Here is a 23,928-nt window from a genome sequence, read left to right as displayed (position 1 = left end):
GCTCACGAAAGCTCATGCTCAAATAAATTGGTTAGTCTCTAAGGTGCTACAAGTACTCCTTTTCTTATGGCAGGTTGTGTTTTTGTTTGGTCTGTAGCCAGATGTTTCCAGCCCATCTCCTGGCTTCTGTCTGAATCTCTCTGCAGCTTTGTCAAAACCCCTGTTTGGTTTTACTGCAGCCCCGGCTACGTGCTGGGTGCTGAGGGCTGAACGGAGGGGAGCTAGTGAACGGGGGCCCTGCTTGCACAGAGGTAGCAAATCTGTGCATTGTGGGGGCCAGGAGTTGAGGCCTGGGCATTGGGGGGGTGCGCAGTGGGGTGCACAGACAGGCTGGAAGGACCTGTGCCAAGCTCAGGGGGTAATGATCTCCAGAGATTTAGCCACAGGTTCTCTGTGCTGCCCAAGGCCTCACTCAGGGGGCCGTGGGCTGCGGGTGCCAATTGCTGGCCTGCAGAGGGAAAAGCGGGGCTCGCGGAGCCCGGAGGGGGGCGCTCATGTAGCCAGCAGCAGTCGTTTGGGGCGAGTTTCCCCTGGTGGGCACAGACAAGGATCCCCCACGCTGTGAGCAGGGGGTAGCGAGTCACCTTGGGTAACCCCAAAAGTGTCACACCCCCTCCAGCTTCCTGAGGGAGTTCCACAGGGCTCTGGCCTTGGTCCCCCACCCCATCATGTCTCTGGGTAATCTCATCTGCAAACACAAATTCCCACCCCACCTCCTGTGCTGACAGCTCACAGCCCAACTCCCACTCCCCAGCTGAGTTCTTCCCTCCAAACTAAGATCTCCACAGCATGGGATCTGACCTCTCCTGGGGGATGTCTAGCCCTCAGCTCGAATCCAACATGGCTACAATGGGTTCTTCATGCCCCAAGCCCTCCGGCTGCCTTACTTCTCCATCTCTGTGGGAGGCATCCAGGCCCGTAGCTAGGCATCGGCTTCGCCTTAGCTGGGATGTGAGGCCCTGGAGAGACCTGTGGCCAAATCCGGCTGATTCGGCCTGGATAGCATCTCTAGAATATGGCCTTTCCTACCCACCCACCCAGCTAACCCTTGTGTCCAGGCCTCATCCTCTCGTCTCTCTACCACTGCAACAGCCTGCTCTCTGGCCCTGACGAATGCATCCTGCCCCACTCAGCTGCTGCTGCCATGGTCATTTTCCTGGCCTGTCACTGTGGCCATTTCCCCCTGCTTTGGTTCTCCCCACTGGCTCCTCCTTCTCCATCACACCAAACGGAAGTTGCTCCTTGTCTCACATCCAAGGCGCTTCGTGACCTCTCCCCACGTACCTCCCACTGGCTGTCAACTCTTCCCTCCGATCGGCACATGGTGCCTCCACGGCCCACCGGTTACATGTGCAAACAAGCCCCTTTGTGCTTCCGCCCCGGCTGCCCCTCCCGCCTGGGCAGCGCTCCTGGAAAGAGCCGTAAGGCGACCTCATTACACCCCCTCCAAACTCTCCTTTGCAGGGAGGCCTGCGAACAACGTGACGACGGTAGGCTGCCGGTGAGCAGTGACCACTGCCCATCAAGCTGCCCATGCTTCTGTGTGTTCTCCCGTCCGTCCGTCTCCTGGCTCACACTCGGACTGTGAGCCCCTTTGGGAGGCACTGCCTGTGATCTGTGTTTGTACCACACCTAGCAGAGGGGGGCCTGGGCCATGACGGGGGCTGCTGGCACTTTGAGCGGGGCGGGAGCAGTGAAGAAAAGGGGGGACAGCTCAGTGGGGGGAAGCCGGAGCAGGGAGGAGCCGACACCGACCTGTCACCATGATGTTGTAGAAGACGGAGTCGCCGCCCGCGTCGCACACAAACTCCCCCGTGTCCTGCGGCCGGGCCGAGGGGATGACGAGCCTGCGATGGGGCCCCTCGCGCTCCAGGAGTAGGCAGTCACCCTCCTCCACTTCCACCCCGTCCTTGTACCACTGCACCGGGCCGTCGGCACGGGACAGCTCGCACGCCAGCACCACGCGCTCCGAGGCCAGGTAGGTGTGCGCGGCGTCCTCGTTAGAGCTGACGATCCTCACGGGCGGCTCTGGGCAGGGAGACAGGACGGGCTCAGCAGAACGGCTGCCGGCTGGGTCACTCACAGCCAGCCGCCCGCCCATTTCCCCAGCACGGGGAGGAGAGATGGGAGCCCAGCCTCTCCAGGACATCAGAGAGGGTGTCGCTCCCCGTGGCTCTGTCACACCTGACCCTCTTCCCACAAAGCAGCACCATCCCACCCGGGCCCAACAGGACGTGCCCCTGTGCTCTCAGGCGTTCCTGCGGGCCAGCCTCGCCAATCCCACACGCTAGAGCCAGGCTAGAGCAGCTCACGGAGGGGAGGCTGCAAGGCACAACCCCGGGGCTGCAGAGAGGGGGCGGGGGTTCAGCAGTTCAGCAGGGGGCGCTCTCCCCCGGCGGTAAGTGCTGGCCCCAGCATGGCACTAGAGGGTGCTGTGCTGCAGGGAGGGGTCAGGGACTCCATGGGGGGGGCTCTCCCCTGGCAGTCAGTGCCAGGGCCACCGGGGGGGGGAGAGAAATGGGGCAATTTGCCCCAGGCCCTGGGCCCCGCAGGGGCCCCCACAAGAGTTTTCAGGGGCCCCCACGAGAATTTTAGGTGGCACTTCGGCGGTGCATCCTTCAGCGCCGCCGAACACACCTGGAGTGAAGGACCCGCCGCCGCTTCTTGGGGTCCTTCCGCTCCATGTCTTCGGCAAAGTGCCCCGAAGACTGTCCCCTGAAACAACCCGGAGCGGAAGGAGCCCCGCCGCCAAAGAGCCGAGGCCCCCTGAGTCCTCTGGGCGGCCCTGGCCAGCACTGACCCCAGTGCCCCTGTGCAGCAGGAGGGGGCGCTGTGCTGGAGGGAGCGGGGTGGGGGCTCCGTACGGGGGACTCCATCCCTTTGCAGTCAGTGCTGACCCCAATGACCACCGTCTACCACCATCTTTCTTACGAGACCCAAGGCTTTGGCCCAGTAAATACAGCCAGAAAGAAACCATCAGGGGAGCCCTGCTAACCCACCCACTGGGGGGCCAGGGCTGTCACCGACCTGCCAGCTGGGGTAACGGGGGAGCGCTGCTGACCCACCCGCCGGGGATCAGGGGTGTCACCGACCTGCCAGCTGGAGTAACGGGGGGGCGCTGCTGACCCACCCGCCAGGGATCAGGGGTGTCACCGACCTGCCAGCTGGAGTAACGGGGGAGCGCTGCTGACCCACCCGCCGGGAGGCCAGGGGACATCACCGACCTGCCAGCTGGGGTAACGGGGGAGCGCTGTTGATCCAACAGCCAGGAGGCCAGGGGTGTCACCGACCTGCCAGCTGGGGTAACGGGGGGGCGCTGCTGACCCACCCGCCAGGGATCAGGGGTGTCACCGACGTGCCAGCTGGGGTAACGGGGGACTGCTCCTGACCCACCTGCCGGGAGGCCAGGGGACATCACCGACCTGGGGCCGGTTTTGTTCAATATCTTCATAAATGATCTGGAGGATGGTGTGGATTGCACTCTCAGCAAATTTGCGGATGATACTAAACTGGGAGGAGTGGTAGATACGCTGGAGGGGAGGGATAGGATACAGAAGGACCTAGACAAATTGGAGGATTGGGCTAAAAGAAATCTGATGAGGTTCAATAAGGATAAGTGCAGGGTCCTGCACTTAGGATGGAAGAATCCAATGCACCGCTACAGACTAGGGACCGAATGGCTAGGCAGCAGTTCTGCGGAAAAGGACCTAGGGGTGACAGTGGACGAGAAGCTGGATATGAGTCAGCAGTGTGCCCTTGTTGCCAAGGCCAATGGCATTTTGGGATGTATAAGTAGGGGCATAGCGAGCAGATCGAGGGATGTGATCGTTCCCCTCTATTCGACATTGGTGAGGCCTCATCTGGAGTACTGCGTCCAGTTTTGGGCCCCACACTACAAGAAGGATGTGGATAAATTGGAGAGAGTCCAGCGGAGGGGAACAAAAATGATTAGGGGACTGGAACACATGACTTATGAGGAGAGGCTGAGGGAGCTGGGATTGTTTAGCCTGCAGAAGAGAAGAATGAGGGGGGATTTGATAGCTGCTTTCAACTACCTGAAAGGGGGTTCCAAAGAGGATGGCTCTAGACTGTTCTCAATGGTAGCAGATGACAGAACGAGGAGTAATGGTCTCAAGTTGCAGTGGGGGAGGTTTAGATTGGATATTAGGAAAAACTTTTTCACTAAGAGGGCGGTGAAACACTGGAATGCGTTACCTAGGGAGGTGGTAGAATCTCCTTCCTTAGAGGTTTTTAAGGTCAGGCTTGACAAAGCCCTGGCTGGGATGATTTAACTGGGAATTGGTCCTGCTTCGAGCAGGGGGTTGGACTAGATGACCTTCAGGGGTCCCTTCCAACCCTGAGATTCTATGATTCTATGATTCTATGACCTGCCAGCTGGGGTAACGGGGGAGCACTGTTGATCCAACAGCCAGGAGGCCAGGGGACATCACCGACCTGCCAGCTGGAGTAACGGGGGAGCGCTGCTGACCCACCCGCCGGGAGGCCAGGGGACATCACCGACCTGCCAGCTGGGGTAACGGGGGAGCCCTGCTGACCCACCCGCCAGGGATCGGGGTGTCACCGACCTGCCAGCTGGGGTAACGGGGGAGCACTGTTGATCCAACAGCCAGGAGGCCAGGGGACATCACCGACCTGCCAGCTGGAGTAACGGGGGAGCGCTGCTGACCCACCCGCCGGGAGGCCAGGGGACATCACCGACCTGTCACCGTGATGTTGTAGAAGACGGAGTCGCCGCCCGCGTCGCACACAAACTCCCCCGTGTCCTGCGGCCGGGCCGAGGGGATGACGAGCCTGCGATGGGGCCCCTCGCGCTCCAGGAGCAGGTGCTCGCCCTCCTCCACCTCCACCCCGTCCTTGTACCACTGCACCGGGCCGTCGGCACAGGACAGCTCGCACGCCAGCACCACGCGCTCCGAGGCCAGGTAGGTGTGCGCGGCGTCCTCGTTAGAGCTGACGATCCTCACGGGCGGCTCTGGGCAGGGAGACAGGACGGGCTCAGCAGAGATGTAAGTAACTGATCTACAAATTCTGTCGAGTCCTTGCAGCAGCCAGCCACCAGACCCCAGAGCTTGGGACTGGAAATGAAGTTGAATCCTTTATACAATTGATAGGTTATAAGACAGAAGGGGCCAAAGTGATCATCTGCTCTGCCCCCGTGTCACACAGGCCATCGGACTCCCCTGAGTTAATTCCTGGTTGAACCAGGGCAAATTTATTAGAAAAACATCCTACCTTGATTTAAAACTTGCCAATGATGGACACCACAACTTGTGGTAAATGGTTCCAATGGTTAATTGCCCTCACGGCTAACAACTTGCACCGTATTTCTCATCTCAATTTCTCTTGCTTCAACTTCCAGCCACTGGATTCTGCTGTGTTAGACTGAAGTGCCCAGGATCAAACTTCTGTTCCCCACATAGGTACTTACAGACTGATCATGTCATCCTAACCTTCTCCTTGTTAAACTTAGTAAACTGAGCTCCTTGACTCTGTGACTACAAGGGTGGTTTTCCAATCCTTTATTCCTTTTTTTGGCTTTTCTCTGAACTCTCTCCCATTTATCAACATCCCCCTTGAACTGTGAACACCAGAACTGGGGGCAGGGTCCAGCACCGGTCGCACCAGAGCCAGATACAGAGATAAAATACCCTCTCTACTCTTACTTGAGATTCTCGTTAAGAGGCCAAAAGAAATCTGATGAGGTTCAATAAGGATAAGTGCAGGGTCCTGCACTTAGGACGGAAGAACCCAATGCACAGCTACAGAGTAGGGACCGAATGGCTAGGCAGCAGTTCTGCAGAAAAGGACCTAGGGGTGACAGTGGACGAGAAGCTGGATATGAGTCAGCAGTGTGCCCTTGTTGCCAAGAAGGCCAATGGCATTTTGGGATGTATAAGTAGGGGCATAGTGAGCAGATCGAGGGACGTGATCGTCCCCCTCTATTCGACATTGGTGAGGCCTCATCTGGAGTACTGTGTCCAGTTTTGGGCCCCACACTACAAGAAGGATGTGGATAAATTGGAGAGAGTCCAGCGAAGGGTGACAAAAATGATTAGGGGTCTGGAACACATGACTTATGAGGAGAGGCTGAGGGAACTGGGATTGTTTAGCCTGCAGAAGAGAAGAATGAGGGGGGATTTGATAGCTGCTTTCAACTACCTGAGAGGTGGTTCCAGAGAGGATGGTTCTAGACTATTCTCAGTGGTAGAAGAGGACAGGACAAGGAGTAATGGTCTCAAGTTGCAGTGGGGGAGGTTTAGGTTGGATATTAGGAAAAACTTCTTCACTAGGAGGGTGGTGAAACACTGGAACGCATTACCTAGGGAGGTGGTAGAATCTCCTTCCTTAGAAGTTTTTAAGGTCAGGCTTGACAAAGCCCTGGCTGGGATGATTTAATTGGGGATTGGTCCTGCTTTGAGCAGGGGGTTGGACTAGATGACCTCCTGAGGTCCCTTCCAACCCTGATATTCTATGATTCTATGGACAAACAGGAGAAATGGTCTGAAGTAAATAAGATGAAACTCAATCAGGACAAATGCAAAATACTGTATTTAGGAAGGAACAATCAGTTGCACACACACAAAATGAGAAATGACTGTCTAGGAAGGAGTACTGCGGAAAGGGATCTGGGGGTCATAGTGGACCACAAACTAAATATGAGTCAACAGTGTAATGCTGTTGCAAAAAAAGCAAACATCATTTTGGGCTGTATTAGCAGGAGTGTTGTAAGCAAGACACAAGAAGTAATTCTTCCACTCTACTCCGCTCTGATTAGGCCTCAAGTGGAGTATTGTGTCCAGTTCTGGGCGCCACATTTCAGGAAGGATGTAGACAAATTGGAGAGAGTCCAGAGGAGCGCAACAAAAATGATTAAAGGTCTAGAAAACATGACCTATGACGGAAGATTGAAAAACTTGGGTTTGTTTAGTCTGGAAAAGAGAGACTGAGAGGGGACATGATAACAGTTTTCAAGTATGTAAAAGGTTGTTACAAGGAGGAGGAAGAAAAATTGTTTGTCTTAATCTCTGAGGACAGGACAACAAGCAATGGGCTTAAATTGCAGCAAGGGAGGTTTAGCTTGGACATTAGGAAAAAACCTCCTAACGGTCAGGGTGGTTCAGCACTGGAATAAATTGCCCAGGGAGGTTGTGGAATCTCCATCATTGGAGGTTTGAAGAGCAGGTCAGACAAACACCTGTCAGGGATGGTCAAGATAATACTCAGTCCTGCCAGGAGTGCAGGGGACTGGACTAGCCGACCTCTCGAGGCCCTTCCAGTCCTATGACTATGATTTACCTGTGCCCAATTTTATGTGTCATCTGCAAATTTTATAATTTTGTTTTCTTCTAGGTCACTGATAAAAGTTAAATTGTGTAAGGCCAAGAACCAGTCCCTGTGGGGCCCCCCTAGAAACACACATGCTCAGTGATGATCCCTCAATTACAGTTACTGTTTGAGACTTAACAGTGAGCCAGCCTTTAATCCATTGAATATGGGCCATGTTGAATTTATATTGTTCTAGTTTCTTATTCAAAATCTTGTGCAGTACCAAGTCAAGTGCCATACAGAAGCCTAAGTATATTACATCAAGACTACTACCTTTATCAACCACACTTCAGGATAATTAACTATTGGAACAAATTACCAAGGGCTTTGGTGGATTCTCCATCATTGGAAATTTTTAAATCAAGATTGAATGTTTTCTAAAAGCTCTGCTCTAGTTTAAACCAGAATTACTTCAGGGCAGTCTTATGGCCTATGCTATACAGGAGATCAGACTACATGATCACAGTGGTCCCTTCTGGCCTTAGAATCTGTGCCCCATACCAGCCATTCTATTATGTTGTCCAGGATCAAAGTCAGGCTGACAGGCCTATAATTACCTGGATCATCCCACTGACCCTTTTAAAATAATGGCACAACATTAGCTTTCTGCCAGTCCTCTGGAACTTCCCAGTGTTCCGCAGTTATTGAAAATCAACATTAATGGTCCAGCAAGCTCCTCCGCCAGCTCTTTTAAAACTCTTGAATGAAAATTATCAGGACCTGCTGATTTTAAAATGTCTAGTTTTAGTAGCTGCTGTTTCACATCCTCCTGAGATACTAGTGGAATAGAAAGAGAGCCATTATCATATGATATGACTACATCATCTGTTATTTTCCCAAATACAGAGCAGAAATATTTATTGAACACTTCTGCTTCATCTGCATTATTACTGACTAGTCTATCTTATAATGGAGCAATAGCATTGTTAGGCTTCCTTTTGTTCCTAATATACTTTAAAAAACCTCCTTCTTATGGTCCTTAATTCTGCTGGCCATAGATTTTTTATTTTATCCTGTTGCTTCCCTTATCAATGTTTTGCAAATCCTAGCTTATATATATAATTTTTATAGCTACTTTCACTTCCCCTCTAAGCCAGGTTGGTTTTTTAACCACTGTAGCCGACATTCTGGGCTGTGGCTTTTGGGGCATCTAGTAAAATCAGAGAATCATAAAATCATAGGGCTGAAAGGGACCTAGAGAGGTCTCATTCTTAAACAATTCCCAATGATTATTTACATTTTTCTGTTTAAATCTCCCAGTTGATCTGGCGCCCATTTTTTGTCAGCTTTTTTTAATGGGCCCTTTTAAAGCACCAAGTAGACATGTGACTGGTCTGGACTTTATCCTGTTTGCATATTACCAAGTACAATCAGGTCATGATCACGTCTACCTAAAATGTCACCAATTTTTAATTCTGTGATCCGTGTCTCTGTCACAACAAGATCTAACATGGAACCCCCCGTGGTGGATACAGCACATATTGAGTTAGGGAATTGTCATCTATAATATTTAGTGATTCCAAGGATGTTTTAGTCTGGGCAGCATGAGACCCCCAGCGCGTGTCACTCAAGGTCAAGCCTCCCCACCCCCTTTTCCCCTACACATTACCCATAGGAGTGCAAGGAGCTGCTCATCCGGCTCCCTGTGGAATTTGGCGGGGGCACCCATTAGTGCTTGTTCTGTGCTTTGCCTGTTAGAACAGAGATGCTGCAGAGCAGCATCAGGGAGGCAGGGTGGTTTCACCTGCATTAGCATTTGGCCAGGATGTCGGGGTTCTTGCCTTTGCCTGTACAACTGAGCCCGGGGCTTTATCGCAGTGAGACTGACACGTCCCGTCCACAGCGCAGGGAGGCACATGGTGCTGGCAGGTGGGTCCCTGCCCCAGACTGGCCGTTAGCTGAAGCGCAGGCAGAGGTGGGGAATGAGGGTGACAGAGTCCCGCCGGGGCAGGTTCTGGAGTGCGCAGTGTTAGGCAGGTTACAGTCTGCGTCTCTCCTGGGAACAGGCTGCTCGGCAGGCAGAGGGAGGAGCTCGGGGACATAAGGGAGACCTCAGGAGGAAACGGAAGAGAGTGATGGGGCTTAGTATGGCGCAGTGACCAGCGCAATCTACTGAGTCACTGAAAGCACCACCTGGTCCTTCCTCACTGGTCCCCCATCCACTGTGTGGCCAGACCAGCCACTGCTTATCTTACAAAGGGCAGCAGGCTCCCTTCACCTTCCTGTACAGCAGCATGACCCCAGCCCTGTCCCCTCGCCACAGAGCGCTCTGTTAACCGCTGGCTGGAGAGGAGAGATTGCAAGTCCCCGGGGCGCAGCCAGTAGCAATGGAGTAAAACAGAGCAAAGGGCAATAAAACGTTTCCCCTCCCTGAGCGATCTCTCTCAGTGTGAGCAGGGCTGGCAAGCCCAGGCCCCGAATCCCCAGCCTCACCCGCTACCGATGGGTCCCTCCAGCTAATCTCAGCTCTTGGGCATTGAAGCTGCAGCAGAAGACAGCTGATGGGGAGGACGTGCTGGGCCAGGAATGCGTGTATGTCACTAGGAGCTTTCTGATGGAGGGGAGCGAGGACAAGAGACGCTGTGGCCCGGGAGGATGAGGGCAGAACAACAAAGCACAAAGAGGGGAAAGAGCTGGACAGACCGAGGGACGGAGAGCAAAGGGGCTGAACATGTGGACACTGCAGCGACAGAGCTATCTAAGCGCCTCAGACAGACGGCCAGAGACCCGCAGCACCTGTGCCAGTGAACTGGGATCAACCCACCTGTCACCGTGATGTTGTAGAAGACGGAGTCGCCGCCCGCGTCGCACACAAACTCCCCCGTGTCCTGCGGCCGGGCCGAGGGGATGACGAGCCTGCGATGGGGCCCCTCGCGCTCCAGGAGTAGGCAGTCACCCTCCTCCACCTCCACCCCGTCCTTGTACCACTGCACCGGGCCGTCGGCATGGGACAGCTCGCATGCCAGCACCACGCGCTCCGAGGCCAGGTAGGTGTGCGCGGCGTCCTCGTTAGAGCTGATGATCCTCACGGGCGGCTCTGGGCAGGGAGACAGGATGGGCTCAGCAGAACGGCTGCCGGCTGGGTCACTCACAGCCAGCCGCCCCGCCCATTCCTCAGTACTGGAGGTTATTGCTCGTTATTACAAGGGGCTTCCAGTGCCCATCGACTGTGGGGAACTGGAGCACACTTGGATTCCGCCGCTGGTGGGGGCAGCCGTGGCCAGGCAGGCATATCGCACCATGCCTGAGCGGCTAGCGAGAGCCCACCGTGGGGAGTCGTGCAGTCCCTGCCGAACGCTAAGCACGAGCTGAGTGTCAGGGTTACTGCATGGGCACTGCTGGAAGAGGTGTGTCAAATGTAGAGCACGATGCTCCAGACCTGCTGGAGGTGCAGCCAGTCACCTGAGATGGCTGGGGCTCTGCTAATTCGGTGAAGAGTGAGAACAACTGACCCAGCCCAGCCCTGGGTTTACAGACTGGGCCAGACGCAGGCCGAGCATTTACAAAGACAAAAGAGCCGCAGAAAAAGCCTCTGACCGGGGGACCCTCGGGCTGACCTGGAACCAGGGAAACGCCTGGCTTATGGAAAGAGACAAAGGTCTGCGGCTGTGTACGAGAAGAAGCCAGGGTGCAAAAGCTTCCTCATCCAGAGGAGGTGCCCTGCCAACAGACGTGTCTCCGGAGAGGCCGATCCCAGCTCAGTGGACTGGCCCCGTGCTGGACGGACTGATCATTGGGTGAGACAGGAAAGGTCAGAAAGTCCAGGCTCTGATTGCGTGCTGTGTTTTCCTTTCCCTTGTAACCTGATGTTTCCAAACCCTTTTACATGCTTGTATGTGAATGTTTATCTCAAGCGCCGTTAAATAATCTTCTGTTTGGTTTTATTATAGACATGACTAAGGGTATGTCTACACTGCAATTAGACACCCATGGCTGGCCCAGGCCACCTGCCTTGGGCAGCGGGGTTCAGGCTAAGGGGCTGTTTCACTGCAGTGTAGATTTCCCGGCTCGGCCTGGAGCCCAGGATCTAGGACCCTGTGAGGTAGGAGGATTCCAGAGCTTCGGCTGCAGCCCGAGCCGGGAAGTCTACACCATAAGGAAACAGCCCCGGATGCCCGAGCCTCACTGTCTGAGTCAGCTAGCACAGGCCAGCTGTGGGTTTTTTCTTTGCAGTGTAGACGTAATCTTACAGCACATCTACAGTGCAAAAAAACCCCTTGGCAGGAGGTCTCAGAGCCTGGGTCACCTGGCTTGCGGGACTCACGTGATGGGGCTAAAAGAAGCAGTGTACACATTCCCGCTTGGGCTCAAGCTAGGCTCTGAAACCTGGCAGGGGGCCGGGGTTCAGAGCCCAGCTGCAGCCTGAGCGGGAACAGCTACGCTGCTACTCACAGCCATGGAGCACGAGCCCCAGTCAGTGACCCATGGTTTGAGACTCACTGCTGCAGAGCTTGGTTTGGTTTTCTTTGCACGGGAAACAGACCCGAAGTGCTTTGCGATGAGGGGCCAGTGCTGAAGGGAGGTGAAGCCAGTAACCGGAGGTGCACTGCAGGTGTCCAGACAAGGAACTGGGCACTCCGGGTAACAAGGAGGGGTGGGTAAGTCACTCGCCTGCAGCCCAGCGTGGAGACCGTGCGCTGCCAGCAGCCGGCAGCCTTGGGAGATCATCCCCCGTGGGCACAGCCACAGCTCCCTCACTCCGCGAGCAGGCAGCAGTGATTCACAGGGCGCAGCTGCCGGTCACTTGGCCTCTGCTTACCACCCAGCAGGGTGGCAGAGCCCCTGGGGCTCACATGGCCATAGGCCTCCCCTGGGGCAAGGGACAGAATCCGGCCGTGGCAGCTCCAGAGGATTTGATTTCAGTGGCCAGAGGAGCCTGTGAAGGCCAGAGAAGGCAGGTCTCTGGGGGAGAAGCAGTGAGGAAGAGAGGCTGAGTGGGGGTGGATGGGGCAGGAGGGGAGAAAGGAGTCTCAGGGCCACACATCTGCCGTGGTCCTGCTGGGATGTGATGGGACGTCTCCAGCTGTAATGCCCTGAGCCCACGCCTGCAAGTAACCTGCAGGAGGGGCGGGGCTGCAGGGCTCCTGAGGGCCAGTCCCCAGCTCACCAGTCACGGTCACTGTGAAGCTCAGCGCATCTTCGCCCGCATCACACGTGTATGTCCCGGCATCCGAGGGGCGGGCAGAGCGGATACACAGCCTCCTGGCGCAGCCCTCTGCCTGCAGGGTGACGACGTCGTCCGAGGGCACAGCCTCCCCGTCCTTGAGCCACCGCACAGGGGCGTCGGGCGTGGAGACCTCACACTCCAGGAGCAAGGGCAGCCCTGCCAGGAGCTCCCGGAGGCGATGGGCCTCAGGCACCGGGGCGATGCGCACCTGCGGGGCTGAAAGAGTCACCGTGAATGAGCAGAGAATGGAGGCGAGTCCTTGCTCTCACAGGGCAGCCAGGACAATGCCCCGGGTCCCAGCAGGCCCCGGGGTAGACCCCATGCAGATTGGTCTATGGGATTGGGCTCTGCAAGACAGTGCATGCTGCCTGGCATCCCACGCAGGCCAGCTTCCTGCTGCTCAGCCCATCCCACCGCAGGCCAGGCTGCCAGATGGCCAGGAGCCGCTCTCCCGTGCATCGGTCAGCAGTGTAGCCCCTGGAGATTGCAGCACCCAGCATGCAATGCTCCACCCCCACCCCAGAGCACAGCTTGCTGCAGAAACAGAGCTCGCTTGTGTCTCACAAGGCTGCACCTTCACACTGGAGCCCAGGGCAGATTGCTCCCAGCCCCAGCAGGGCAGGTGAGAACCTGCTGCCACCCCAGGGAGCCCAGCACAGCCTCTCCCTGGCCGAACCCTCCTGTGGGCTCAGCGCAGGGAGATGCCCTGGGCCTGAGCAAGCAGCATGCTCTCTGCGGGGAGGGAGAGAGCTCTCGCAGGCCAGGGAAGCAACAGGAGCTATGTCAGATGCCTCTGGGTGCTGAAGAGGCTGCAGTGAAAGAAGGATTAGCACCCTAGCCAAATGTCCCCAAAGCAGCTGCCACCACCCAGGCCAGAGGGGGCTGCATTATATTGCTGGATGAAGTGGTGCCTGCCTGTCCCTCCCCCACCTCCCACGGGCTGGGAGGATTATTTGGCCTTTGCCAAGGACTCTGAGCTGCTGGGAGGACAGGTGTGTGGGAAGGGCAGGCCCTTGTTGTAACTCTTGTGTTCATGCTGCCTGGTTCATCCCCTCAGCTCAGTGATCTCAGCTGATATCCCAGGAGGGTGGTCTGGAGCCTGGATATAGTGCCCCCTGCCCCCCCCCCCCCGGTTTGGGGGCTGATCCGCAGCAGGAGAGCACTTACCTTGCACCCGCAGAGTGGCAGAGTCCCGCACGCCGCTGGACACAAATGTGACCTCGGCCCCGCTCTCCTCCAGCCGCACACTGCGGAGCAGCAGGGAGTGCTCGGTCCCGCTGCGCTTTATGCAGTAGCTCTGGCCTTCCTCTTCCTCCTGCAGCTTTGCCCCATTCAGGAACCAGTTCCCCGCCACGGAGGCTGAGAGCTCCAGGGAGAACTGGGCATCCTGGCCCACCTGCACCTGCACGTCCTTCAGGGCTCTCCGCACGCAGGCTACAGGGACTAGAGCACAGTGCAGGATCCTCAGCCAGAGATGGGCAACACCTCGAGCAGAGCTCCGGCCCCCCTGCCCTTCAGCCCCTGGCCATGGGCCACGTTACCCATTCACCCCTCTGAGCTGGCCACTAGCACGCTGGGTGCAGAACCAGGGGCTGCCCGTCAGCCATGGGCCAGCTCCCCAGGGCAAGTGCCCTTCAGCTGGTGGGCCTGCGCCATGGCCCCGTCCCATTCTGTGTTGGGAAGAAGGGGTCACTGGACCAGCACTGGACTCAGTCAATCAGTGCTCTGCACAAGCCAAAGCAGGCTGTAATTCCCAGGATCCTGGCATCCAGCCGTGTCTGGCAGGGCTCAGGCAGGAGCAGAGCCTGGAGGGAGCAAGCTCAGGAAGGGAACAGGCCCCAGAGGGCTGTGGTACGTACCAAGGTGCACAGAGCCAGGGAATTCCACGGGCCTGCTCCTCCCGTACTTGTTGACGGCACAGATGCGGAAGCAATAGTCTGCCTCGGCAGGCACGCTATCCCCGAGCACCTCCACCGTGCTGGCCAGGTCCGTGGTAAGGTACTGCACCCACTCGGCCGTGCTAGCCTCCTGCCGCTCCAGGACGTAGCTGCTGGGGGGGCTCCTGCGCACATCAGGCCCGGGGCACCACGTCAGGAGGGCAGCATTGCTGCGGTCCATGCTCATCTCGGCGGCCACGGGCGCGCTCGGGGGAACACGCTTTGCACCTAACACAAACCCCACATCTGGTTAGCTCCCTGCTCTGAGATGTCGACCGAGCAGGTAAACAACCAGCTGAGACACGGGGCCTTCCCCTCTGGGGGCTGCCAGCCCCGACCCCCAGTGCAGGGGCCGCCTGGCGTCAGGGGACCGGGAATGGGATACAACGCCTTCCCCTCTGGGGGCACCGGCTCCAATCCAGCTCCAGGGGACGGATACACTGCTCTGGACACATGGACTATTAAAATACTCCTGCATCAGCTTTATAAAAATGATCTGTGTGTCTTACGGCTAGTGTGCTAAGATGTTTCAAGTAGGAACTAAAATCACCAGTACAAATCCCTCGTGCCGGTAACACGGCTGTGAAAGCCATGCTGGGGACATTGCATAGATTGGTTTGACCTTGGGTCACGAGGCCAGGGAAATAAAGAGCTCTCAAGTGTATCGAGTGACCCCCCACCATCCCCGACAGAGAGAAACGTCACCCGCACTCGATCCAGGAACTGACACGAAACTGGGACCAGGGGGCCAGGCCTTGTGGAAAGGAGCTGAAGTAGTCTAGGCCTAGCAGGGTTTGCATGTGGCAGATGAAGGACGCTGGGCAAAACAGACCTGCATTAGCAGCTGTTTATTGTTTTATGCTTTTGTTCTGAATAAACAGCACTTGCTTTCATGAGTGCTGGCTGGTCCCTGGTTAACCCCAGACTGCCAGTGCTGAGCTGAAGTCAGACCTGCGGACAGAATCACCATACATTGCAGGGTTCTGCAGCCGAAGGCCCGCATCTAGCAGAAGGGAGGTGCAGAACTCAGCCCAGAGAAAAGTGCCGGCTAGAGGCTGGAGTGGGGTGCCCTCAAGAAGGCCACGAAGGGGCCAGAAGTGCAGATAACTCAGGAACCGTGACACAGGGCCATGCTGCGCTAGGGATCACCAGCTCCAATCTGGCTGTTGGCTATAGGTGTGACGCTGCCAGGCCAGGTGCCAACTCATGCTCAGGTCCCCATCTCTCAGCTGGACACTGACCTATAGAGAGCTGCGATCTGTCTGGCTCACTTGTGGGGTAATAGTGGTAAAACAGGGATCAGCATTACAAGGAAGTGTTCGCACTCGTGAAGGCTTATCAGCTGCTGCCTGCGTTAATCTCCCCTGCACTAGCTGTATTCAATATTGCCCTGCACTATTGGAGCGGGCGTATTGTGAGCCTCTGAAACCGTGTGAATCACCATGCAGGAGAGACACATTAGTGAGCGAGCGCCTCGCTTACAGAAATTGTTCTGTCCCTCCTGAAAGAGGAGACCTGGCAGTACCGGACAGGCTAGGGGTGGCTCTTGCAACTGGAAACTCCCTACATGTGGAGTGAGAAACCGTCAGCAAAATGCTGCTTTTCTCCCTGTGACGATGAGTTGTGTGAGTGGACGTCTCCCATCAGCTGAGTCTGCAGTTGGCAGGAGTGGGGGGACCCCAAATCAAAGGAACTAGGTATCTCTGTGCTGCTTGGACTCTGGGGATCAAGGTGTTTCTAAGCATAAGCAAGAGATCCCCAGCTACTTAGCCTGGGTTAGCCCCAAAGCTACACATAGAGCTGGCTGATTATAGAAACTTACATCACCTTTTGAAACCTAAGCCTGTAAGTCATTTGTGTATCTATGTTCACCTGGTTTAGCCTCATAAACAACTCATTTCCTTTTTCTACTTAATAAACCCTCATATAGTTACTATAGGACTGGCTACAAGCATCGTCTTCAGTGTGAGACCTAAAGCACAAGTTACCTGGGGTAAATGACTGGTCCTTTGGGACTGGGAGTAACCTGAATATTGCTGTGATCCTTGGCATAAGAGGCCGCCTGTCACAGAGCTAGGCTCGCCCAGTAACGGGACAGATCGGCGTACCAAGGGGACTGTCTGTGACTACATGTTAAGGCTGGTAAAGTGCCTGAGGAGTTTGCACTAGGCACAGGAGGTTGGTGAAATCCAAGTTTAGAGCTCACAGCCAACATGGGGTTTGTGCCCTGGTTTGTACCCATCCGCCCTGAGGTTGGTGTTCATGCTCATGCATCACCGCTGGGAGCATCACGCTAGTTTCACAGATGTCACTGGGTCTAAGGCCAGAAGGGACCAGATCACTTATCACAGGCCCGTCATTTTTACCCAGCTACCCCTATATTAAACCCAAAGATTTGAGTTAGACTCAAGCGTTTTGACCCTCAGGAGACGGAGCTGTGGCCACAGGCAGCAAACAGGAGAGACTGAGGGGCCGCCAACAACCCAAGCCCCACAGTGGCAGGGACCTGATTAGGGAGAGGTGCCCAGATGATCCCAGCAGGTGAGCCACAGCCCAAGCTCCAGAGGAAGGCGAAAAGCCCAGAGGTCCCTAATGGGGTACTGGGCCTTTCCCCTCTAGGGGACGCTGGCTCCAATCCAGCCCCAGAGCAGGGGGACCCTGATCCACAGATCGATGGGCTCCATGCTCCAGAGAAGTGCCACCCCCCTGGTGGGGCTCTCACATTTGACGCGGAGCTGGGCTGACGTCTGCGACTCCCCCACGCTGAAGGAGATGACCCCAGCGTCCTCCCGTGTCACATGCACCAGGACCAGCAGGTGGGTTTTGCCAAAGCTCTTCAGCACGGTGCACGGTGTCTCCCGCAGCTCCAGCCCGTTCCGGCTCCAGCAGATTCCCTCCACAGCCTCCCGGGTCTCCACACAGAAGGCAGCATTCTCCCCCTCCATGACGTCCAGCTTTCGTGGGAGCCGCTTCACGATCGCCCCTGGGAGAGTGTCCAGGAAAGGCCCAGAGTCACATCCGAGCGGGCAGCTCGGGACCCTGGGGCTGCGGAGCTGGGAGGGACATGGGGAGCCTAGGGCCCGAGGGTGCAGGAGCAGGAAAGGGGGGTGTCAGGAATGGGGCTGGCTTGAGGCAAAGAAAGGGGGCAGGAATGGACAGGCTGGGAGCCGAGGCAGAGTACTATGGGGCAGGTTGGGCAGCTGGGGCAGGCGTTGGCTGGTTGGTGGCAGGGACAGGGCAGGGGAAAGCCAGGACCGGACAGGGACAGGGCAGTGAGAAGCAGGACCAGGCAGGGCAGGGGGCTGCAGCAGCAAGTGGCACAGGGAAGACGGTCTCCATGTCCCTCTGCTCAGGCTCCGTGCACCCCAGGCCCATCCCTCTCACCTCTGACTGAGACCTCAGCAATGCTGCGCCCTTTGTCCTTCATCTCGCAGAGGTAGATGCCGTCGTCGTCAGTGCGGGCATCACGGATGGTCAGGCGTCGCACCAGGCCCTGCTCCTCAATCACATACTTGTGGCTTGACTGCAGCTGCTTGTCCTCCAGGTACCAGGAGGTGGGGATGGTTTCCAGGGGCACCTTGCACTCCAGCACGGCGTCCTCACACTCCTGCACCTCCACATCCTCCAGCTGCATCTGGAACCGCACCTGGTGCTCTGGTGCCAAGCAAGAGAGAGACAGGAACTGCAGAGAGCACGTGGGGCCCAGGACGGGCCCAGCCTGGACGGGGCCACCACCACAGCAAGCCCAGGTCCCACAAGAGCTGCGTCAGAGGAAGGCAAAAGCCCCACAACGCACCCAGCCCATTGGGCAACCATCAGGGGGCAACTTCGAAAAGACATGGAAAGAGTGAGCCAGCTAAACCCCGCTTCTGCAACCAGGCGAGGGCCAGTCCATGAGGCCACCTCCTGCCCCGTGACTGAGCGCAGACCCCTCACTGGGCCAGCAAGCAGGGGTCCTGGGCCCCCACCCTTCATTCTCCTTCCCGTGCAGGCCTGTCCGGTCCCCTGGGGCCCAGCTCAGGAGTCAGGCTGGCCCAGCCCCTGCCCAGAGCCGTCTGTTCCAGGGAGGGGGCAGCTCTCCATTCCCAGTGGGTTATTTTGAGAGGTGGCAGGCGACACGGGGGTGGCACTTGGTCCCTTCAGCGCTCAGCCCCCTGCTGTCAGCTCTTCATGCTGTCACCGGCCCCCCTGCAGAGACACCGCTGCTCCAAACTCCCTGGGCCCCTCTCAGCCTCCAAAGGGCTGGGCCCCACCGGGCAGGCCCCTGCACACCGCTGGGCAGGCCAGGGTGTCTCTGGGGCTTGATTAGCATCACACTTTCCAAGCCCCAGTGCAGAGTGACAGACACTGTGCCTAGGAAATGGATCCCCCAGAGTCGCGGGGAAGCGCCTTCCGTGGAGGCTGGGTAGCTGTCTGTCTGGGCTGGGTTAGACCCAGCAAATCCTGCATCGCGGCAGGGGGCCATCCTACCTGACCCTTGCGGTCCCTTCGAACCTGATGATGCGAATACAAACCATACAGGCATAGTTCAAGGGAGGCCCAAACCAGCCCATCCTGCCAATGCCTTCATGGCAGCTGCCGTGTCACTGCCTGTCTGGGCGACACCCAGCACAACGGGGCCCCGAGCCCCACTGGGAACCCCAACTGCTCCAGCAACACACATGTGACGCACGTGTAAGGCCGGGTCTACACCGGGAAATGAGATCAGTAGAAATCATCTCCCAGGGGTCTGAAAAATCCACACCGCCAGCGTGCACCAGTTCTCCCGACCTCAGCTCTGGAGTAGACAGCGCTAGGTCGCTGTCAGTGGGAGACCCTCTCCCGTCGCGGTTTACGTGTCGCCAGCCCCTGGACAGTGGGTGGGGTGAGGGAGGTGGCATCTGGGGCTGTGGCAAAGCGCGGGTGTCACTGCCCCTCATTAGGAGCTGAAAGCCGTGGGGTGGGCGCAGACACAGGGTGGGCGCAGACGTGGGGTGGGCGCAGAGGCAGCCTCTCCCCAGGAGGGAGCCAGGGCTGGCTGGGGCACGCCCGCTGGGCGTACGGGAAGGCGTGACTGTTAGCTGGGCAGTAAAGCAAGGTTGCAGCAGTTCCGTTAATGCCTATTGGGATTCGGGAGCCATAACGAAGCGGAAGCGGGGACAGGGGGATTCCGTGGGAGGAGCCAATGTCCCCCGGAGGCCAGCCCTGTGCCTTGAGCTCCCTTCATCTCCGGCGCTGGCAAGCAGGCATAGGCGCCGACTCCGGGGGTGCTCCAGGGCTGGTGGGTGGGCCCCGGCCAATCACTCGCTCTCACGCCCCAGAGACACGAAGGCCCCACACACACCCCCCGCCCAGGTTTGCCTCCTTGGCCTTCACAAGCATAACTCCCCCCAGGCCTCACCAAGGGCCGACTTTCAGGGGAGCTCAGCATGTTCCCCCTGGGTGCAGCATCCACCACCCACAGTCTCCCCCTCACAGCCTCGAGCACCCTCCCTTGGGGCCCGCCGAGGAGTGAGTCGCCCCCTGTTCCTGGCTGCCTTCTTGGGGGCTCAGCACATGCTGGGCAGGGAGGGAGGGAAACACTTCCAGCACAGACGCTTGGCTCCCAGCCTCACGCACTCAGGGCCAAACCCACTCAGCACTTCCCTGGGAGATTGTCACTAACAGCTCACAGCCCCCCCCCCCCCCCCCAAATACATCAACCCCCTCCCACCCAACCTGGCTCCTGGCTCAGTGCCAGAAAGGATACATGGCCAGGTGTGATGAAGTGGGAGATGTTCTTAGTGTTTTGCATGGACCCTGTTTGTGCCTCAGTTTCCCTGTGTGCTGCATGTATAACCAGGGGGTGGCAGGGGGTGTTGTTGCAGACGACCATGTGTGATCTCACCTAGCAGCCTGGACCATGGATAACTGCCTGGAGACTGGGGACAAAGTGACTGGTGACCAGGAGGCCCACCCCAGCTTTGCAGTCAGCCGGTTCTGGCCAGTGGGACGACAATGGGCTGCAAAAACAGGACCCCTGTGACCTGACCAGCCAGTTTCAGCCAGGGGTGGAAGAGAGGAGCCCAGGTGACCTGTTTACCTGGGACTGAAGACAATGGACAGGGGAGGAGCTGTTGGGGGAGATGATATCGGCTGGAAGGAGGGGGGTGGCTGGACTGGGGAGAGAGCAGCCAGAGCCCTCCTAGGTGCAGGGGAGGCTTGGATGTGCTGTGCTGAGGGAGGCCAGGCCTGAGGCCTGGAGAGTTTCCTGTGCTGGATTCAGACACTTAATAAACGTCCTGTTTCTAGAGATCAGGGTGGCAGTGGGGAGTGCGGGGGACATTATTCCCCAGGGGGCATTCCCTCTGGGGGTGGAGGCCCTGGGGGTCCAGAGCAAGGGGACTCCCTGAGGGGGCCCACGGCAGAGACAGGCGTGCTGGAGGCTCAGAGAGGTGTGGTGCCGGGAGGCGGAGGGGCTTAACCCCTGAAAGAGAGAGGACCCCCCGAGAAGGGCTGTCGCCCTGAAGGGGATTCCTCCCAAGGACCATATGGAGCCAAGAGAGAGCACAAGTCCTGAGAGTCCGTGCCACCAGGACCCTTCTGTCCTGCTCCCCTGTGTCTCTTCTCGCTTGAGCCTCCAAGCCCAGATAGCAGCACCACCAAGCTGGGGTGAAGGCGGGACAGCCAGAGAGACAGGCCCTGATCCATGAATCTGCCACCAGGCCTGGGCTGGCCAGAGCAGTCTTAGGTCATCGTGGTGTCCCAGCCTATGTCCTAGGGCTGGTGACTGGTGCAAGAGCCTCCCCTTCCCGTGCCCTTTTACGCTGGAACTGGAGACCCCCCTCCCAACCCACCAAACAGGCTTCTGCGTCCCCAAGCCCACCCTTCTGCCTTGCAATGTCCTAACCAGAAACACCACTGTGATAAAGGGGGAATTGGCTGTAATATTTTCATTGAGCATAGGTGTGCCTCAGTTTCCCCATGTGCTGTAGTTACCTCAGGGATAGAAAGGCCTGTTCACTCTCTGGGCAGGCTAACACAGGTGTGAAGGGCTCCCAGATGTCTGGGCCCTTAAGTCCCATATCACTGAAGCTCTTGAGAAAATAAGGACAGGTTTCAGAGTAACAGCCGTGTTAGTCTGTATTCGCAAAAAGAAAAGGAGTACTTGTGGCACCTTAGAGATTAACCAATTTATTTGAGCATGAGCTTTTGTGAGCTACAGCTCACTTCATCGGATGCATACCGTGGAAACTGCAGAAGACATTATATACACAGAGAGATCATGAAACAATACCTCCTCCCACCCCACTGTCCTGCTGGTAATAGCTTATCTAAAGTGATCATCAAGTTGGGCCATTTCCAGCACAAATCCAGGTTTTCTCACCCCCCCACCCCCCTCCAAAAACCACACACACAAACTCACTCTCCTGCTGGTAATAGCTCATCCAAAGTGACCACTCTCCCTACAATGTGCATGGTAATCAAGGTGGGCCATGTCCAGCACAAATCCAGGCTTTCTCACCCCCCCCCCTTTTTTTTTCCAGGACACACACACACACACACACACAAACTCACTCTCCTGCTGGCAATAGCTCGTCCAAACTAACCACTCTCCAAGTTTAAATCCAAGTTTAACCAGAACGTCTTGGGTGGGGGGGGGTAGGAAAAAACAAGGGGAAATAGGCTACCTTGCATAATGACTTAGCCTCTCCCAGTCTCTATTTAAGCCTAAATTAATAGTATCCAATTTGCAAATGAATTCCAATTCAGCAGTTTCTCGCTGGAGTCTGGATTTGAAGTTTTTTTGTTTTAAGATAGCGACCTTCATGTCTGTGATTGCGTGACCAGAGAGATTGAAGTGTTCTCCGACTGGTTTATGAATGTTAGAATTCTTGACATCTGATTTGTGTCCATTTATTCTTTTACATAGAGACTGTCCAGTTTGACCAATGTAAATGGCAGAGGGGCATCGCTGGCACATGATGGCATATATCACATTGGTGGATGTGCAGGTGGACGAGCCTCTGATAGTGTGGCTGATGTTATTAGGCCCTGTGATGGTGTCCCCTGAATAGATATGTGGGCACAGTTGGCAACGGGCTTTGTTGCAAGGATAAGTTCCTGGATTAGTGGTTCTGTTGTGTGGTATGTGGTTGTTGGTGAGTATTTGCTTCAGGTTGGGGGGCTGTCTGTAGGCAAGGACTGGCCTGTCTCCCAAGATTTGTGAGAGTGTTGGGTCATCCTTTAGGATAGGTTGTAGATCCTTAATAATGCATTGGAGGGGTTTTAGTTGGGGCTGAAGGTGACGACTAGTGGCGTTCTGTTATTTTCTTTGTTAGGCCTGTCCTGTAGTAGGTAACTTCTGGGAACTCTTCTGGCTCTATCAATCTGTTTCTTCACTTCCGCAGGTGGGTATTGTAGTTGTAAGAAAGCTTGACAGAGATCTTGAAGGTGTTTGTCTCTGTCTGAGGGGTTGGAGCAAATGCGGTTGTATCGCAGAGCTTGGCTGTAGACGATGGAGCGCGTGGCGTGGTCAGAGTGAAAGCTGGAGGCATGTAGGTAGGAATAGCAGTCAGTAGGTTTCCGGTATAGGGTGGTGTTTATGTGACCATTGTTTATTAGACCCCTCCAACGCATTATTAAGGATCTACAACCTATCCTAAAGGATGACCCAACACTCTCACAAATCTTGGGAGACAGGCCAGTCCTTGCCTACAGACAGCCCCACAACCTGAAGCAAATACTCACCAACAACCACATACCACACAACAGAACCACTAACCCAGGGACCAATCCTTGCAACAAAGCCCTTTGCCAACTGTGCCCACATATCTATTCAGGGGACACCATCACAGGGCCTAATCACATCAGCCACACTATCAGAGGCTCGTTCACCTGCACATCCACCAATTGATATATGCCATCATGGGCCAGCAATGCCCCTCTGCCATGTACATTGGTCAAACTGGACAGTCTCTACGTAAAAGAATAAATGGACACAAATCAGATGTCAAGAATTATAACATTCATAAACCAGTCGGAGAACACTTCAATCTCTCTGGTCACGCAATCACAGACATGAAGGTTGCTATCTTAAAACAAAAAAACTTCAAATCCAGACTCCAGCGAGAAACTGCTGAATTGGAATTCATTTGCAAATTGGATACTATTAATTTAGGCTTAAATAGAGACTGGGAGTGGCTAAGTCATTATGCAAGGTAGCCTATTTCCCCTTGTTTTTTCCTACCCCACCCCCAGATGTTCTGGTTTAACTTGGATTTAAACTTGGAGAGTGGTCAGTTTGGATAAGCTATTACCAGCAGGAGAGTGAGTTTGTGTGTGTATGGGGGTGGGGGGGATGTGAGAAAACCTGGATTTGTGCTGGAAATGGCCCACCTTGATTATCATGCACATTGTAGGGAGAGTGGTCACTTTGGATGAGCTATTACCAGCAGGATAGTGAGTTTGTGTGTGTGGTTTTAGGGAGGGGGGTGAGAGAACCTGGATTTGTGCAGG

At 56.1% G+C, this 23,928-nt stretch overlaps 1 protein-coding gene across 4 annotated transcripts in view; it reads right to left on the bottom strand.

Moving 5' to 3' along the window:
* OBSL1 (obscurin like cytoskeletal adaptor 1) overlaps nucleotides 1-23,928 on the bottom strand; it is a 67,794-nt gene that overhangs the window by 37,780 nt on the left and 6,086 nt on the right. For 3 of the 4 annotated variants that reach the window (XM_075117662.1, XM_048868644.2, XM_075117661.1), the window contains 8 exons: nucleotides 17,836-18,105; nucleotides 17,174-17,434; nucleotides 14,374-14,679; nucleotides 13,682-13,957; nucleotides 12,455-12,730; nucleotides 10,112-10,384; nucleotides 4,721-4,993; nucleotides 1,756-2,028 (listed from right to left, as the gene is read on the bottom strand). In XM_075117662.1, the coding sequence (XP_074973763.1) occupies nucleotides 1,756-2,028; nucleotides 4,721-4,993; nucleotides 10,112-10,384; nucleotides 12,455-12,730; nucleotides 13,682-13,957; nucleotides 14,374-14,679; nucleotides 17,174-17,434; nucleotides 17,836-18,105 (2,208 nt within the window). The remainder of the gene's footprint in view (nucleotides 1-1,755; nucleotides 2,029-4,720; nucleotides 4,994-10,111; nucleotides 10,385-12,454; nucleotides 12,731-13,681; nucleotides 13,958-14,373; nucleotides 14,680-17,173; nucleotides 17,435-17,835; nucleotides 18,106-23,928) is intronic. The other variant, XM_075117663.1, reaches the window with a different exon arrangement.

The sequence above is a fragment of the Caretta caretta genome, chromosome 11 (assembly GCF_965140235.1).
Source record: "Caretta caretta isolate rCarCar2 chromosome 11, rCarCar1.hap1, whole genome shotgun sequence".
NCBI lineage: Eukaryota > Metazoa > Chordata > Testudines > Cheloniidae > Caretta > Caretta caretta.
This window is presented reverse-complemented; position numbering and strand designations above follow the sequence as displayed.